Below are 18,573 nucleotides of genomic sequence, written 5' to 3'. Positions count from 1 at the left end.
ACCAAAATTGACTCCTAGATTTATAATTTCACCCTCATTAATCCTCAAAACTTTCAATTTGTGTTGTCTTGACCCAAATTTCAATTTATTCTTTATTCATTTCATTCAGTTTTTTTGCTATATAAAAATAAAAAAAGAATAAAAAATTGGTTATGACATAAATAATGGCTTATTTAATAGGTACATTTCATATTTTATCAATTTTATTGTTAAGTTGAAAATCTCAATAAATTTGAAGGAATTTGAACTTTTGTGGAAAATTAAAAATGATTTAAGCGTACTGTTAAAATAGATTGAATAAGTTTGAGTTAAACTAATGATAACTAAGTAGTTGGGCATCAATAATTTTTTTAGTTCACATTATTAATTAATACATGTTGTCATCAATATTCTATATAGGTTTCATATGTAATGGATGATTGTTCTTGGGTGTATTGAGTTTCACATTAAAGGTTACGTGAAATAAATTATTGTAATGGGGTTAAGAGTTTTATTAAATACACAATATGTAATCCAAAACTATTAGTGGATGTGGTATTAGATTTCCATGTAAGAGGTGAAAAAATAAAAGTTTCTCGATCTAGATGTTATTACGATACATCTTATAGAAAAAAAAAATTCTTGGAGAAGTACTTGTGTTGGTTTGCACATGTAGAATTATATGTTCCATACAAGATCATGGTAGAAAGGATGGTTGGGTCGACTTTTAGTTCTAGCAATGTGAATGAAATTGTAAACGATAATAATAATCGTTATAGGAGTATGATTATGGATGCAATGAGAATGAATCAGGGTAATGCATGTGAATGTTCAATTGTAGATGAAGAACTAATTGAAAGATTTTGACGAACCATTATGGTATGGTTCCACAAATCATAGTAAATTATCGATTGTTGCACAAGTATTCACCATTAAGTCAAATCATGGGTTGAGCTAGGACGGTTATGACAAAATTATCGAATGGATAAGAAGTATTTTATCAAAAGAGAATAGGCTAAAGCGAACTTACATGCTGCTAAATCCATGATGAAACCCCTTGGCCTAAGATACCAGCAAATTGACATGTGTCGAAACTTCTACTAAATCCAATTTGTTGATTTCGCTTGTAAAGAGGATGGTAAGATTTTGTTTTATTATTTATATATTTTTTAGATTGTTGTTTTATATGAAAATATGTAATGTTTAACAAACAATAACTCTTTTTTGTAGGTTACAGTTCTTGGACATGATCTAAGACCGATAAAGTTTTTTGTTGAAACTCACATGCAAAATAACGACTCTTGGAAAGGGGCATAATAACTTATGGATAGCCAAGCTCAAAAGTTCATGGTAAACTAGATTTTAACAATTTTTTTATTAAGTTATTATTTTTTAAATTTGTTGATTGTTTTTTTTTTTCTTTTTTTAGGAAACATATAATACCCGTTTGTAGGAGAGATGCAAGGATGATCCTTCGACCCATCCAAAACTCGATCCAGATTTGTGGTTGGAGGCTGGATCGTCTGGTGCACTCGATAGAAATCGAGTTTGTGGCATCTCAAACACTACGATTAAAGATATACAGACGGGTCGTAGTGTATCGACCTTTGTTCCTCGCAATCGGGTTTGTGCTCCCAATCTCTAGTCGTCTAGGTGATTGTACGAGAATAACTTAAGGCTCAAACAACCCAACTTAGTACCGAGATGGCTCAATTTGGTACATGACGACTCAGCTTAAGTGATTGTACAAGCACTTATTGTTAACCCTCGGTGTTCCATGTGGTTTGTCGCACGTGTGCAACATCGCGACGATCGTCCACTCTTTTAAGTATTTGGAAATAAAAAAATAGAGCAGACAAGGAATTCTTGTCTTTTTTTCGTGGAAAACGAGAATGAGAGTCGCCACCTAATATTTTCGTTAGTAGAAACCCTAACTGGTCTTAGGGATCGGGTATAGAGACTAGTTGTGTAAAGAGAAGGTATTAGCACCCCAAATACGCCCTACCTAAAGTAATATGCATTGTTTAATCATCTGATAAAAAAAAGAACTAAGGTCTTATTGTGTTTTCTAATTATTGATCTGTCTACGGGTTAAGAAAAGTCATGCTCAATAAGAAGGTCCTTATCTTATCAGATAAAAACCTAACCGTTCTAATGTCTATAAAAAATTACATTTTAATATCGGGAATATGTTTTACATATAAATTCATAATCCCAGATACTAAAAGAAGACAAAAATATATTTTGGGTATTTTTAAAATATTAGCTTAGTTCTCCTAGCTTTAATAAACTGGTTATTAAAGCCAAAATACATGCTAAACATTTTTTGTAATTGTTTTTGTTGTGTGAAAATACAATATGATTTTTTTTATTTTTTGATAGACTTGGCCATATGCATGAAAACAAAAACACATTTTTTTGTTTTTTTATATAATGTTTTTGCAACATTTCAAAAAAAAAAACCCAGGTATTTTAATATCGGATTTGTATCTTTACAGTATAAAAATACAAATCAATATTAACCCAAAATGATATAAAAAAAAAACTTGTGAGAAAATCCCAAAGAAATTTTTCAAAGGATCTGGAATTTTTTATATAATTTTTTTTTTTAATATATAATATAATAGTTTATTATATAACATTATTATATCAATATATGGGGATGGGCTTGGCCCAATTACATTGGGCGGAGCCCATCGTGACTAGGCCGAAAACAACCTAGAATAAATTAGGCTGAGTTCGGTCCAATGTATTGGGGTTGGACCGAGCCCAACCTAAATGTGTTAGGCTGGTTTGGCCCACCAGATGTTTTTTTTCTCTTTCGGATTGGGCCGAATCTTACCCAGCTATTTTGGTTTGGATCGGCGTTGTCCGACCTAATGAACAGGAGAGCAGCTCTCCATTGTTCGCTCTACAGGGCAGTGGAGACGGAAAATGAGTAGAAGGAGAAGAGGGGAGGCTGACCTACTGACGACATTGATGGTGCTGGTGGCTCTCAGTGGTGGTGATGTCGCGGTGGACGGCTATTCCAGACGACGATTCTTCTTCTTTTTTTCCTCTGTTTCTTTGTGTTTTTTCTTCCCTCTGTTGTTTTTCTTCTATTTATCCACCCTTTTTCTATCTTTCCTTTTTCCTTTCCTTCTTGTTCCTTCCCAATCCCTCTATTTCTCTCCTCTCTGTCTCCGTTTCTCTATTTTTTTTTCTTGGTTTGTTTTGCTCTTTTTCTTCCCTCCTCTCCGTTTGAGTCTCTCTCTTCTCTTATCTCTCACAATCTCTCTCTCCTTTGTCTCTCTTTTATGTTTCCCTTGTTTTTTCTTCTTTCCCTCGGCTCTCGGCCTGTTGAGTGGGGTATTTATAGGACAGGGGAAGCGGGAGCTACCCTACCTCTGTCCAACCATGGCGACAAGGTAGGGTGGTTGGGGCAGCCTCTGTGCAATTGCCTCAGTCATATAGTATGGCTTCCCTGTCCAATCTTCATCAAGGTGGCAGGTGAGGGGCGTGAGTTGTGTCAGGGTTTGGACGAGTGGGGAGAGGGAGAAAGAGGGAATATGGGTGATGCAAAGGAGATGAAGAAAAACCTTATTCCCCTGCCTTTGCACGTCAGGGAAGAAGAAGATATACAATGTCGTTCAAAACGACATCGTTTTGGTTTTTTTTTATGAACAGTGTATGAAACTGCGTCGTTTTGAACAAAACGTGCCGTTTCATTTAAAAGAAAATGGTGCCAAAATATGTTAATTTCCAAATTAATCCTTAATTTTTTGATTTATTCACTTTAACTATAATGATATGTATAATAAGATTGGAAGCTGTGTTTAATTAATTAAACATTTAATGTCTAAAAGTTTGACTATATTGCATGGAATATGAATCATTCAAATTTCTATAATCCCATTGTAATATCACAAGTAAATATCTCACTGCACAAAACCAGCTAGCTACGTACAAAATAATTTAATTTCCTGTTGATTGTTCATAGCTCCTCTATAAGAGAACACCTTGAGACTTCAATTCTTGAAGGCAAGCCAGAGAGGCAAGAAAGCAGGAAAAGTGGTTCCTTCAAGATCTTCCATGCTTTCAATACTTCTGCTCCTCCTCCTATCTCCATTTATAGTTTCACTTCCAATTCAGTATAGGTTTCTAAATTGTCTCTCAAAATATTCAGAAACATCCTTTCCTTTTTCCACTGTCTTGTATACTCCACAAAACTCTTCTTTCACTAGTGTCTTACAATCTTTTGCTCAAAACCTCAGGTTCACCTTGCCTTCAGTACCGAAACCCGAGTTTATCTTCACTCCTTTACAAGAATCTCACATCCAAGCTGTTGTTATTTAATCATATATCAATTGTTTAGAATCACGATTTTCTCATGTCATAATTAAATAATTTACTGCAAAGAATTCAGAGTAATATGATATTTCTAGGATAATGTAATGATTAAACCAATTTACGATCAACTCATCACAGCTCCTCTATAAGAGCACCTTGAGACTTCAATTCTTGAAGACAAGCCAAAGAAGCAAGAAAGCAAGCAAAATGGTGCCTTCAAGTTCTTCGATACTTTCAGTGCTTCTGGTCCTACTCCTATCTCCATTTTAATAGTTTCACATGCACTTCAGGATAGGTTTCTGAAATGTCTCTCAAGAAATTCAGAATCATCCTATCCTTTTTCCACTGTCTTGTATACTCCAAAAAACTCTTCCTTCACTAGTGTTTTACAATCTTCTGCTCAAAACCTCAGGTTCACCACCTTGCCTTCAGTACCGAAACCTGAGTTTATCTTCACTCATTTACAAGAATCTCACATCCAAGCTGTTATTATTTGCTCTAAGCAGCTTGGAATTCACCTTAGAGTCCGTAGCGGAGGCCATGATTATGAGGGACTCTCTTATGTTTCAGAAATTGAGACATCTTTCATTGTTGGAGACCATGCAAAGCTACGGTCCATCAGCGTTGATATTGAGCACAACAGCGCGTGGGTTCAGGCGGGAGCCACGAATGGCGAACTTTACTACAGAATTTCTGAGAAAAGCAACACTCATGGCTTCCCAGCTGGTACTTGCTCAAGTTTAGGTATGGGTGGGCACATTTCAGGAGGTGCATATGGTGCCATGTTGCGAAAATATGGCCTTGGAGCGGACAACGTCGTTGATGCACATCTAATTGATGTTCATGGTAGACTTCTCAACCGAAAACTCATGGGAGAAGATCTTTTCTGGGCCATCAGAGGAGGCGCAGGGGGGAGCTTCGGAATTGTCACCGCCTGGAAGGTAAAATTGGTTCCCGTACCATCAACCGTGACAGTATTTACCGTTACCAAGACGTTAGAACAAGGTGCAACTAAGATCTTATAAGGTTCGAATCTGGTGTGTGTGTGTGTATTGAATCTTGGACTATATAATATGATATATTTCTCCATCATTAAAACTCTAAAAAAAGACTGTAATAAAAAAAAATTATGCAATGCCTAGCGCCCATCCACACTTGGCTCACTCTTTTCTATCTTTTTCTTCTTTATTTTTTCTTTTTTTCTTTTATTTTTTTTGGAATTCTAAAGTTTCTTTTACTAGATTCATTTATTTTTTTAGTTTTGACATGATTTTTAAATATTATTATAAATTTATATTTTAATAACAATAATAATTTTATTCAACTATATGTATATGATATGAAATTAAAATAATAATACTAATAATAAATTGTTCATGAAAATTCTATTCAAATGTTTTTTTAATCTTAAAATTTTTAAATAGATTCTGAACTTGACTTTATTATATTTATGATTTTGTTTTGTTTTAATCACACATAAAATATAAACATACTATTTTAATTTTTTTTATTAACTTAATGTAACAATAATAAAATACTTATTTTTAGCAGAAGCAATAAATCTAGTTAAAAACTGTGTATTCATTGAGATAAACAAAAAATACATTAATAAAAAATTATTATAATGAAATATTTTACAATAAAATGGGCTAAACCCCATTTAGTAAATCTGCGTCATTTGAACCTTTATTATTACAATAAAATAAATCATTATTTGGGTCTTTGTGCCTATCCTCAAAATGGGATAAAGCCCATTTGGTAAATCTTTTTTGTTATTACAGATGATGAAGGAAAAAAATTCAAGATCCTTTTTTTTTAATTTTTCTTTTCAATGATTAGAGTATTTATAATTTAGGTTCTCACATGATGAGACTAAATCTCTTTGGTGTGCTTTGAAACACACAATCTAATTTAAAACACATTCTTTTGGGATTTTTTAATCAAAACTTAAAATAATAATATGAAGAATAAATTCACTTATCACATGAATTAAGGTCTAAAATGTTGATAGATGCTTAGTGAAATTCGTTTTTCGAAAGGATTTAAGCTTATTGCTTGCTAGCTTCCTCACAAGGCTCTGAATGCAGTTTTGAGGTTAATTTCATTTTGGACCCTCAACTTTATATTTTAAACATTTTAGTCTAATCTTGATTGCACCATTTAAAGGGATTTTGCTTTTTTAATATCCCTCGTTAATCTTGTCCTCACGAATGGATTTAGGGGTGGCCTTGGCGCCCCCCAAGTTTAAAGAATTTCTAAAATCCTCCCTCAAAATCAAAATTATAATTTGCCCCTTCCACATTTCTAAATCTATATTCGGCCTTCCTTGTCCTCCATACCAGTGTTTTGAAACTCGAACCGGCCCAGCGGGTCGACCCGGGCCTGAGACCGGTCCGAGTTTAAGCAAAAACCCATTTGAGAGTTAGCCCGGTGAAACCCGGTCGACCCGGGTAAACCCGGCTGAGACCCGGTCTCCTTTTTTTTATATACAAAGACGTCAAACGACGAAGATGAACGATGCATAATTGTTGCAATTGCAAACATAGATAAAACCTAATTAAGGAAAAGCAATTTCAATCGTGAAGAGTAGAGGAGCAGAAGACTCTTGATCACTGTTTCAAATCTGCGAATAAAGTTAGATTCTTATTTCTCTTCACGAATCTCCTTCTTTCACTCTCTTTTTTCTTTATTCTTTGTCTTTTTTTTTAACTTGCAGTTCTTGATCTGGCATCAATTTGCAGTTCTTGATCTCTGCAACGATTCATTCGCAGTTCACACCCACAGGTATGTTTCTCTGTTCTTTTCTTGATCTCTGCCTCATTTTTCTTGATTCAACAAACACGTTCTTTTCTTCGAATAAGGTTGATTTACTGACTAATTTGCTTGTGAATGATTCTAGCAGAATGTTTAACTGTTGATTGATGTCTATCATGGGAATTAACTTTTCACTCTTTCACTTGTTAATACTGATCTTGATTATGTGGTGAACGGCAAGGTGCATGTCTCTTAATTTGGTTGTTAAGTATGCTGATGTTATTCACTCTGTTATCTTGCAGGTTAGTTTTATCGATGGATTGTGTTATTTGGTTGTTTGGTATTTATTGATTTATTTGGTTCTGTGATTTTGTTTGATCTGTGATGCCAATGAAGGCTACTAGTTTTGACTATCTTGTGTATTTTTCTCTGATGCTGATTGGTCAAAAGATTGATTTATGTTGAATTTTCTGATAAGATCTTTTGGGTTTGAATTTTTTTAAGGCAATTGTAGGACTTTGCAGTTAACTGTCGTTTAAAGAGCTGTTGGATATTTCATTTTAAAGGCTGCTTTCACAGTTTCAATGCCTGGTTGCTGCAGAATCTAATTGATCTGTGTTTCGTATTGTATGATGCGCAAAATTTAGGACGTAATAAGTTGATGAATGGTGCAATTAGTACCTTGCCTCCCAGCTAAATGAAATGAAACAAATCAACATTCTTTGAGTGTGCATGTATAATCAACCATATTTTTGTGAAAATAATTAGGATGCCAGTACTAGATGTTTCATGTTATTCTTTGAATCTGCGTTGTAATAATGTTGTAATTTACTTAGATCACTCTATTTCAGTGTTAAAGGCAATACCTTGATGTAAAAATATTGCTCTTATCCAGAATGATTTCTTACCAAGAACAGCTACTCCATTAGTAAGTTGATGTAAACATTGTTGCAATAACTTTTTTTTTTGTTGACCCGGGTCAACCCATATGACCCGTGACCCGATCATTAGACCGGGTCGACGACCGGGTCGGGTTTCAAAACTATGCTACATACACTAGACACCCAAAATTAAATACTTGGTTATTCATTTATTGAATGCTTATTTTTTGTGTCATTAGACAAGTTTTTTCTCCGAGGAGTCAAGTTTTTATATTATAGTATACCTCTAAATTACTTTTTGTAATGTTCAAAAAATTCTAGAAATAACTTGGAATTTGATCCCAAATGGTCCTCGAATATTTGATATTTGCAATTAATCACCAAATGTCTGAAAAATTGAGATTCATGTTTTTTTTACCCAAAAACATGTTTTCAACTTATTGTTTTTACCAAAAATATTTTAGAAACCATGATGAACCTATCCATGATCTTAAAAAACCATGCAAACAATCAAAAGCAATCTAAATTAAAAAATCAAACAAAGCTCAGATATGTTTTTTCACAACATTAAAAGGTAAAAAAAAACCTGATATGAACTCACTTCATCAAATGGAACCATTTGACACAAATATCGATCATTTTGGTGGCCTAAATTAGTGTTAATATCATTTTTCTCTCTCTAGTGACCTTTCTCTATCTCCTCTCTCTTAACCAGACACTAAAAAAATAACAAAAATAAATTTTTGTACCAAAATTAAATTTTAAAAAAATCAAAGTACCAAAATTGTATAATTTTTGTTATTTTTAAAGTTAAATGACCAAAGCATATCTTTCCCAAAACTTCTAGCGCGTCATCCATGTTTGATGCCTTTTTAATTTTGGTCCCAATTCTTCCAATTCATCCTTTGCCTAAAAAATCCAAATCAATTAGCCTTCAATCAGGATCAAATTGTATAAAATAAAATTTTAAAAATCAAAATAATTTTTTAAAAAATAAACAAGCCATTCACAATATTTTATGAGGGGATGAACAATACTGGCCAGACAATATTTACCTCGCATGTTTTAGTTTTTAAGTTCAAAAACCCTATATAGAGATGCCTTTTCTCCGGCCACCACAACACCTTACCAACAGCACTACAGAACCTCCATTTCCCACCCAAAACTTCGCCAACCATTATCACAACCCTTCCCAAAATCACCAAATTTCAACTCGTCGACAGAGTTTAACCAAATCCGCTGTAGGGGCATTGTAGATTTATTTTGAAAGGTTTCCTAGTTGATTGGATTATTGCTATCTAAGGAATGCTTTCATAAAGTCTGGTGAAGTTGTTGCTCTTTTAATCTTCAGGAAGAGCAACCGAGCTGGTAGAAGATATGGTTTTTTTTTTATCTATAAGATCAAATTATATTGATGCTGTTTCCCTTGATAGGCTTAATGATTTATGATTTGGCTCTTATAAACTTATAGCCAATATGATCTACGTGAGCTTATAAGTAAAGTCATTATGAAGAGGAATCCAAACATAACTAGAGTTCAGATACCAATCAAATTGAGTCTAGTCAGGGGGACTATGTCTGCCGACACTATTGATCCACTAGAACACTCTTTAGATATGGTGCCTCTTGTTGCTAATCTTCCTGCTGTGAATCTGGTGATTCTTGGCCCAAAAGAGTATGATATTTTATGGCTTCGTAAGAGCCTAGTTGGTTGGATTTATGGTGGGGTAGATTATTCCCTGATATAGTCGGGGTTGCGACAAGATGATTTGGTTTTTTCTGGACATCGTTTTCTTGGGGCTTCACAAGTTGTAATTTTATTTGATTATTTTAATTCAATGATGGCAGCTTTTGATATATAATAATTTATCTTAGTGGAACAAGTTGTTCGACAAGGTTAGGCCATGGATGGCCAGAATTGTGCAAGATAAATTCTAGAGGTTAGTTTGAAGACTAATCTTCAGTAGTATTGTTTGAAGTATGTGGTTGTTAAGAAACAAAATTGATTTTGATGAACTATAAACTTATTTGATTATTTTTCCATCATTTCTCGTCGAGTTGTTATTTGATTGCTTACTCTAGATTTAAACTTCACTTATATAAAAAATGACCTCTTGAGATCTTCTGATGGCATCAAATTATGGTATAATAAAAAATCTTATGTAATTTCTTTATTTTTATTAAAACAAATCAGTTTTTTTCTAAGTTTTTTTTTTTATGTCCCTGTATTTATTTTGACTATTGATTTTATAGCCTTTTCAATATACTTTCTATTATATATATATATATATATATATATATATATATATATATATATATATATATATATATATATAAAAGGTTAGGCCATGGACAAAATCAGATTAATTGTGCAATTGACAAATTAGCTTGGGTGAAATGTATACCTGCTTAGATGTCATTTACTAGTTTTCAAGTTAAACCCAGCTCAGTGGACGCTTTTCATCCTGGCCAAATTTGAGATTACATGCGGCTTTAGGCAACTTTTCAAATTTGATTGCTTCGACTACTTGCATGCATGCACCTTGTCATATTAAACTTTTCAAAACATTGACTGTAAAAGAAATTCATCATACGTACAATGCTAGCAGTATTATCCTAATAGTTTTAAGATCTTTTACATGTGAGTATTTTGTTTGTAAGATATGACAGAGAGCCAATAATTCTTTGCGCAACTACTAATCTTCAATAATGCTGTTTTTACGGGTTAAAGTCAAAGAAGAAACTTAATTTGTTTCCCAATAAGATATTCTCAATATATATGTCACGTTTGATTTGATTAACATTGGATTGTGATTAAATTTGGTTAAAAAGTTCTATAAGAGGTTAAATCGTTATAACGAGATTAGATCTAATTAAAAGGTTTTTTTTTTTAATTAACGTGGTTATCCAGGCCAGATTATATATATTTCAACTAATTTCACGAGCTCTAAAGTTAACGACCATCTAAAAAATCTTAAAATTAGCTCATGAAGTTGCAGTTTTATTAATTTTCTGATTAATTTTGAATTTTTAGTTTTATTTTTGGATTCCATGCTACTTTCTATTTGAATTAAAACTTGGATATTTATATTTTCTAAAGGTTAGTTTCAAGCCTATTAATTGAATTGTAATTTTGTTTTGAGGGTAGAATATTAAAAGAGATAATAAAATCATTAATTAGAGTCTATTTATGATTTTTCTTTAGAAAATTTAAGATTACTGACCGAATTTAAGATTACTTATTTCTTAATGTTTTGGGCAATTTTTCAATTTGATTGCTTTGACTACGTGCCTTGTCATTTCAAACTTTTCAAATATTTTATGAAGTACAAAAAAAAAAATTTAAAGGATACGTGGGAAATGATTGTTAACTCCACATTCATTGTAACGTGGATTATAATAATATATAATTTATAGTATAGTTAACTCAACATTCATGCTAAAAATAGTTTTTTTTTGTTATCATATATTTAAATAAAACATAATTTTGAAAAAAAAAACAAATTATAATTCTAGTAGAGTCCATAACTCAATTCATAAATTTGGCGTCCTAGCCTGACTTACCCGATTTACAAGTTTGACGAGTTTACTCACCGATATGATATGCTTTTTTTTTGTTTATGATCTTTTAATTTTTAATTTTTATTTTTTTATTTCATCATTTAATATTAAATTAGTTAAGAAATGAACTGTATTATTGATTCTTGTTTGCTTTCTATAGATAATCATCTCAAATAAGTGTCTTTTTATGGTTGATACTTAATTTTATAAGCATCTATTTTTATTATATAATTAAATAAAAAAGGTTTATAAAAAAACGTTACTAAACCTAATAGAGTCCATGACCCGGGTCGCAGGGGATCGAGGTCAATCAAATTTGTCATTGTCTTAATATTTAAAAAATAAAATTATCATCTTGATGTTTTTTTTAAATTTAAGTCATGTTTTTATCAATCATCAATGTTGCATTTAGACCTATAAAATTGATCGATTTAAGTCAAGCTAGCTATCACACGGTTTAATTAAAAACTTGAGTTAAGCAAGAGTTGAGTTGGGAGGTTTCAAAATTAACCCTTTTGGTTAGGTTTAATAACGCTGTTAAAAAAAATTCTCTGTGCTCTTAATGTTTTACTTTCATTTAAAAAAATATTAATATAACCCGTAGCATAGCAAAGACCAATATACTAGTTTCTAGCAATATCATCCTCACCTTATAATGTATTATTGTTATTTATTGTTAAAAAAAGAAGTGAGTATTTTCTTTTAAAATATTACTATAGTCTCCCACTCACAAATAATTCTTTGTGCAATTGGTATTACTATAGTTAATTTTCAATAATGTTGTTTTGGCTATACATATTTCTATTTTAAAGTTACTTTAAGTGAACTTGATTAACTATTCAGGTTAACAATAGTTAATGATATCATTGGCAACATTGATATCAACAATTCCATGAAAATTGATTAGTTATTCCGAAAGCTAATGATGTCAATAATCTTTGACATCGGCATTCTTAGAGATATTTCAAAGTTTTATGGAAAATTGATTAACTATTTCGCGTTAGAAATAGTTAATGACATCAATGAGTTGCATTGATATCGACATTTGCGACAAACTTGATTAGTCGGTCCCAGTAAGGACGACTAATGATATTAATGACATTTATTAGTATCGACATTACCATCCCAAGATTTGAGGAAGAAGAGATTTGATTAGCAATCCTATAGAGGATAGTTGATGGTACCATTAAATTGATATCGATATTTTTTAAGGAATTGTCCTTCAACATTAACATATGACATTGGTCGGAAAATTTAGAAGTGGAAAGGAAAGTGTTAGTAAATCCATCCAAAAATATTAAAAGGGGATTAGATGAAAAATTGCAAAGAATATGATAGTATGTAGCCTTAAATATATTTTTTTACTATTAATGTTAGTATTGCTTTTATGATAATTATTTTTCAATCTTATATTTGTTTCAGGTCCATCATATTCACGACAAAAGTAATATTTTAGATCCTCTATCTTTTTTGTCATTAAGAACTAAACAAATGCTAATGTATTTTGTATCTCAAGAAACTATTATGACTTAAATTATAATAATATCTTTTAAATAGAATGTCCGAACATAATTTATATTATCATGTATTCATAATTTCCATGTATGTCTATTTTTTTCTCATTTAAGTACTAATTAATACTCATTTTTATTATTTGGATATTTGAAAAATTATGGTTGTACCAATGAGCGTTGATGAAAATTGAGACTCAGGATGATTGGGTCATGATTAAATAATGATTAATAGAAGTGCATAGGTTGTTTGTCGATAACTTGAGACTTTTTGATACAGATAAGATAGTACCTGAAATTTCAATAGAAATTTTAGTGAACCTTTAATGAAGTTGTTTTCAAAAAAGAATAGATTTACCATTTGTTTTTCTCTATATAATTGGTGTGTTGTAACTGTAACTAAGATGTTACAATTTAGTATTAAAGCATCTGGTAGAAAATGCAAGGATTGGAATATTGATGTAAATTTAGATAATCGATGGCGATGAAACTTTCAATAAAACTGAGATATTAGAAGCTCTCACTTGGTCCAACTTGAAAGTTTAATAAAGAACCTTAAGCACATTCATTTACACAAATATATAAAAAAAAAATCAGAAAATCTTGATTTTAGATAACAGAAGATCTTACTCCGTCAAGTCATGCTCTATAAAAGCAGACAACATAAAAGGAAGATCCACTGTATTATATATATATATATATATATATATATATATATATATATATATAATTTATTGATAAAACCAGATGACGACGTTGTAAAAATCAAAGCAGACAACATAAAAGGAAGATACACAGGCCAATTCCGACATCGATTCGGAATACAGCCTTCCGTGTCCTCCTCCTTTCTGCTGACGTTGGCTCACGTATTATCAATAAAAACAAATACCCTTCCCAAATGCAAGAAAGTTTGACACGTTTAATTAACTAAAACTTTCAATAGACACGTGCATTGAATGGTTAATTATACATGTAAAATATCTATATCAATTTAATAATTTAAACTAAGATTTTAAGATATAAATTATATTATTTTTTTAATATATTCTATTAAGTTAAAATTCTTTAGCCTTAAAATTTGTAGACACTTATACTATCTTGTGCTTAATTTTTATCAAATAAATATAAATGATAATATTTAAAATTATAACAGCTTGGTTATCAAAAATCTGATACCATATTAAAGAGATATATTAATTTAATAGCTTAAACTATTAGAAGAGATTCCAAAATATAATTTATATTATCCTTTAACAATATATATATATATATATATATATATATATATATATATATATATATTTCCAAAAAAATTGACATAAAAATTTAAGATCACATATATATCAATTGTTTAGAATCACAATTCAATTCTAATGTCATAATTAAACATTTTACTACAAAGAATTCAGAGTAATATTATATTTCTAGGATAATGTAATGATTAAACCAATTTACGATCAACTCCTCACAGCTCCTCTATAAGAGCACCTTGAGACTTCAATTCTTGAAGACAAGCCGAAGCAAGAAAGCAAGCAAAATGGTGCCTTCAAGTTCTTCCATACTTTCAATACTTCTAGTCCTACTCCTATCTCCATTTATAGTTTCACATGCACTTCAGGATAGCTTTCTGAAATGTCTCTCAAGAACTTCAGAATCATCCTTTCCTTTTTCAACTGTCTTGTATACTCCAAACAACTCTTCCTTCACTAGTGTTTTACAATCTTCTGCTCAAAACCTCAGGTTCACCTTGCCTGCAGTACCGAAACCTGAGTTTATCTTCACTCCTTTACAAGAATCTCACATCCAAGCAGTTGTTATTTGCTCTAAGCAGCTTGGAATTCACCTTAGAGTCCGTAGCGGAGGGCATGATTTTGAGGCACTCTCTTATGTTTCAGAAATTGAGTCACCTTTCATCCTTGTGGACCTTGCCAAGTTCCGGTCCATCAGCGTTGATATTGAGCACAACAGCGCGTGGGTTCAGACGGGTTCCACGAATGGCGAACTTTACTACAGAATTTCTGAGAAAAGCAAAATTCATGGCTTCCCAGCTGGTACTTGCACAAGTTTAGGCATGGGTGGGCACATTTCAGGAGGTGCATATGGTGCCATGTTGCGAAAATATGGCCTTGCAGTCGACAATGTCGTTGATGCACATATAATTGATGTTCATGGAAGACTTCTAGACCGAAAAGCCATGGGCGAAGATCTTTTTTGGGCCATCAGAGGAGGCGCAGGTGGCAGCTTCGGAATCGTCACCGCCTGGAAGGTAAAATTAGTTCCTGTACCATCCGCTGTGACAGTATTCACCGTTACCAAGACGTTAGAACAAGGTGCAACTGAACTCCTCTATAGATGGCAACAAATTGCTGATCAACTAGACGAGGATCTTTTCATCAGAGTTCAAATTCAGACAGCTAATGTCAGTAGTCAAGGTAAAAGAACTATCACCACCTCTTACAATGCCATGTTTCTTGGTGACGCCAACAGACTTCTCCAGGTAATGAAACACAGCTTCCCTGAATTGGGTTTGACACGACAGGATTGTATCGAAACAAACTGGATCAATTCTACTGTATATATGTCAGGCTTTGCAAATAATACTCCTCCTGAAGTTCTCCTTCAAAGAATTAACATGGACAGGGCCTACTTCAAAGGCAAATCTGACTATGCCAGAAAACCCATACCTGAAAAGGCACTTGAAGGGTTGTGGGAGAAGTTATTTGAAGCAGAGAGTCCTTTAGTAGTGTTTACTCCTTATGGTGGGATGATGAACCAAATTTCAGAATCTCAGACTCCTTTCCCTCATAGAAACGGTACCAAGTTCATGATCCTTTACTGGTCCAGTTGGCAAGATGCAACGGAAAACGTTGCAAAGCATATAAATTGGACTAGGAAGGTTTACAGTTACATGACACCTTATGTCTCAAAGAATCCTAGGGAAGCATATGCTAATTACAGGGATCTTGATTTGGGCATGAACAGAAATTCTAAAACAAGTTTTGTCGAAGCGAGTGCTTTTGGTACCAACTACTTCAAGGATAACTTCTACAGGTTGGTGCATGTGAAGACCAAAGTTGATCCTGATAATTTCTTCAGGCACGAACAAAGCATCCCACCTCTTCCACAACAAATGGGATTAAGAAATGAAGTGGAATTCATCTCCAGCAAAGCTTACTTGGATCACTATTCTCACAAGTCATGATATATAGGAGCAGGGACTTTTTGTTTTAATACTTTAGCTAAATAAAGAAATGTCATGCTGTCTTGCGGTTTTTTTTTATTATAAATAAAAGCTTTGCATTAAATAGTCCAATTTGTTGAGGAAGAATGTTGAAAAATGTTTAAAATAAAATTGATCAACAAGGAAACACCATTCTTGAGGTTTGGCGGTTTTGCCACTGTTTTCATCAAACTTACAAAGTTAAAATTAAAATTAAATTGAGGGAGAGAGAGAGATTCACGGTACATTGTCCAATATATATATCACAACTAAAAAATTATCAAATAGAAATAAAAATATTGACAAAAAAAAAGTCGTTAGTAAATCACAATGACTTTTATTGACGAAATATTTCCTCGCTATTTCTCTCAGTATACACTGATATAAATTTTTCATCGGTGAATACTAAGGAAAATACAGTTGGTAATAAAAGAATGAAAAAAATAAAGTGTCATTATTACAGATAGAATTACCGAGAAAATATACTCCTTACCAATACTTGTTGTCTGTCGATAATATTTATGTTATATCTTGACAGTCCTCTCCTCCTCCCTCATTTCTTCTTCTTCCTTTTCATTTTGCATAAAACAACACACAATATCCACATATTTTGTCACAAATGAAGCTATCATCATTACGAATCTAGTCACCCCAGCACTAAGTCTGTTAGCAATCCTATTCTGGTTCCATGTTTTTTGAATATTCATCACATCAAGTAACAAAACTACCCTTTTTTTGTTGTAACCCATTTTCAAAATATTGATTTTTTTGTTGTTGCATTTTGATGTAGTATATGTAATTTGTTTGTGTGTTTACTTGTTTTATAGTGTTTTTCCATATAAATTTATTATATGATTTGTGAATGCTATGGTTTGTTTGAAATTTTAAAAAATTATATTTGCTTGTCATTTGATGGAAATGAGTTTGATTTTGTAACTTCAGTGTTTTATAATAAAATAAATTGTCACACTAATACATCACGGTGGCCTTTAATTTTCTATGATAGAAAATACAAATATTTGTCATTTTTGGGCTGGATCTAGTCCAACCGTATAGGGTGACCTTGGCTGTGGTGTTGGGTAGGATGGGGACACCATCATTTCGCTCTTCTTTCCTTTTTTTCGCAGGCAAATTTTCAGTTCCAAAGGAACAAGAAGAAGAAACACTACATGTAGAAATGACATTGTTTTCGACTGAGTTGGTCATTCTTCAATTTGGACACTAAAGTTCTGATATCTTGCAATCAGGCCCTTATTCAAGGAAATTTCTTCTTCTTCTTTTTTTTAAAAAATTTTGCCCCTGGATTAATTGGAATTGAACCCCTGCATGCCAGCTGTCGATACACGACGTCGGGCAGCGGCTCCCGCTTTTTTGTTTATTTAACAAAAAGGGTTTTTTCTCGATTGGGGGAAACAAAGATTTTATTGGAGTCGCCATCTAGTAATTTGAGGGAACTAGAAATCCCAAATTAGACACTGGTCCCAGAGATTCGGGTACGGGGTTAGTTATGATTAAGGGAAGGTAGACACCACCCTTAAAACATCCTTTCAAAAGAAAGGTTACCCTTACTTGTGTGTTTTTTATTTGATTCAAATGCGATTATGTTTTGGGCTTATTTGTAAATTTTTGTAAATGATTAACGTCGGTCCCTAAAAATAGGAGACACGTTAAAAAACGACATCAGTCCCTAAAAATTAGGAGACTTGTCTAAAATATGACGTTTCAACCCTAAAAAGGAGAATTACGTCTGGGTTACCAAAAAAAATAATGGACATAAGCCATATTTGGTATTTACATTTTTTTGACATCGGTCCTTTTAAAAAAAGAGACGTGTCGGCTTTGGTTTTTGTATTTTTTACAACATGCAAGAAAATTTACAAGCATTTATATATAAAAAATATCAAAAATACCAGTAGAAACTCCGAAAAATTACCTGAGTGCCACTGTATAGGAAAAATAATGAAATACCCTTGGATTTCTCCAAAATTTACAAAAATGCCACTGGCGGCGCGTGTGGCACACGCGCGGCTACTGTTGGCGGCGGGGAGATTTTCCGGCGCGATTTCTGGCCAAACGATGGTCGATCCTGGTAGATCTGATGTCAAGGATTCTTATGGTGGTGGTCTTGACTGTCGTTGATGGCTGATGAGCGAGAATCGACGACTTGAAGCTTCGGTGGCAGCCGACGAATCGCGGCCCGTTTCCAGCCAAATAGAGCGGCGAAAACGCTGAAACCGGCCGGGGGTTTGCTTTATATGATGAAGGCGACCTTTCTGTGGTGGTTTTCAAGCTTGCAGTGGCCGGAGATGGGAGATCGGAGGAGAGAGAGGGAGTCGCC

General features: G+C 32.9%; 3 protein-coding genes across 3 annotated transcripts in view; all 3 read left to right on the top strand.

The window, feature by feature from the left end:
- Window positions 1–16,408, top strand: part of LOC112325985 (berberine bridge enzyme-like 13) — a 65,471-nt gene extending 49,063 nt beyond the window's left edge. Inside the window, exon 2 of the mRNA XM_052445455.1 lies at window positions 15,085–16,408. Coding sequence (XP_052301415.1) covers window positions 15,087–16,217 — 1,131 coding nt within the window. The 5' untranslated portion in view covers window positions 15,085–15,086 and the 3' untranslated portion in view covers window positions 16,218–16,408. The remainder of the gene's footprint in view (window positions 1–15,084) is intronic.
- Window positions 1–18,573, top strand: part of LOC18103495 (berberine bridge enzyme-like 13) — a 137,298-nt gene that overhangs the window by 63,398 nt on the left and 55,327 nt on the right. The gene's annotated exons all lie outside the window — the stretch shown is intronic.
- Window positions 4,516–5,333, top strand: LOC127903959 (berberine bridge enzyme-like 26). Its single transcript, XM_052445131.1, has 2 exons — window positions 4,516–4,554; window positions 4,599–5,333. The coding sequence occupies exons 1-2, from the start codon at window positions 4,516–4,518 to the stop codon at window positions 5,331–5,333; spliced, it is 774 nt and encodes a 257-aa protein (XP_052301091.1).

The sequence above is a fragment of the Populus trichocarpa genome, chromosome 11 (assembly GCF_000002775.5).
Source record: "Populus trichocarpa isolate Nisqually-1 chromosome 11, P.trichocarpa_v4.1, whole genome shotgun sequence".
In the NCBI taxonomy this organism is placed as follows: domain Eukaryota; kingdom Viridiplantae; phylum Streptophyta; class Magnoliopsida; order Malpighiales; family Salicaceae; genus Populus; species Populus trichocarpa.
Note: the sequence above shows the minus strand (reverse complement) of the source record. Positions and strands in the feature narration are given on the sequence as shown.

Bases quoted from the DNA above. Each gene is read 5' to 3' on its own strand.
- LOC127903959 (XM_052445131.1), top strand. From the start codon at position 4,516: ATGGTGCCTTCAAGTTCTTCGATACTTTCAGTGCTTCTG. The intron at 4,555-4,598 runs GTCCTACTCCTA...CATGCACTTCAG, and splicing joins CGATACTTTCAGTGCTTCTG to GATAGGTTTCTGAAATGTCT.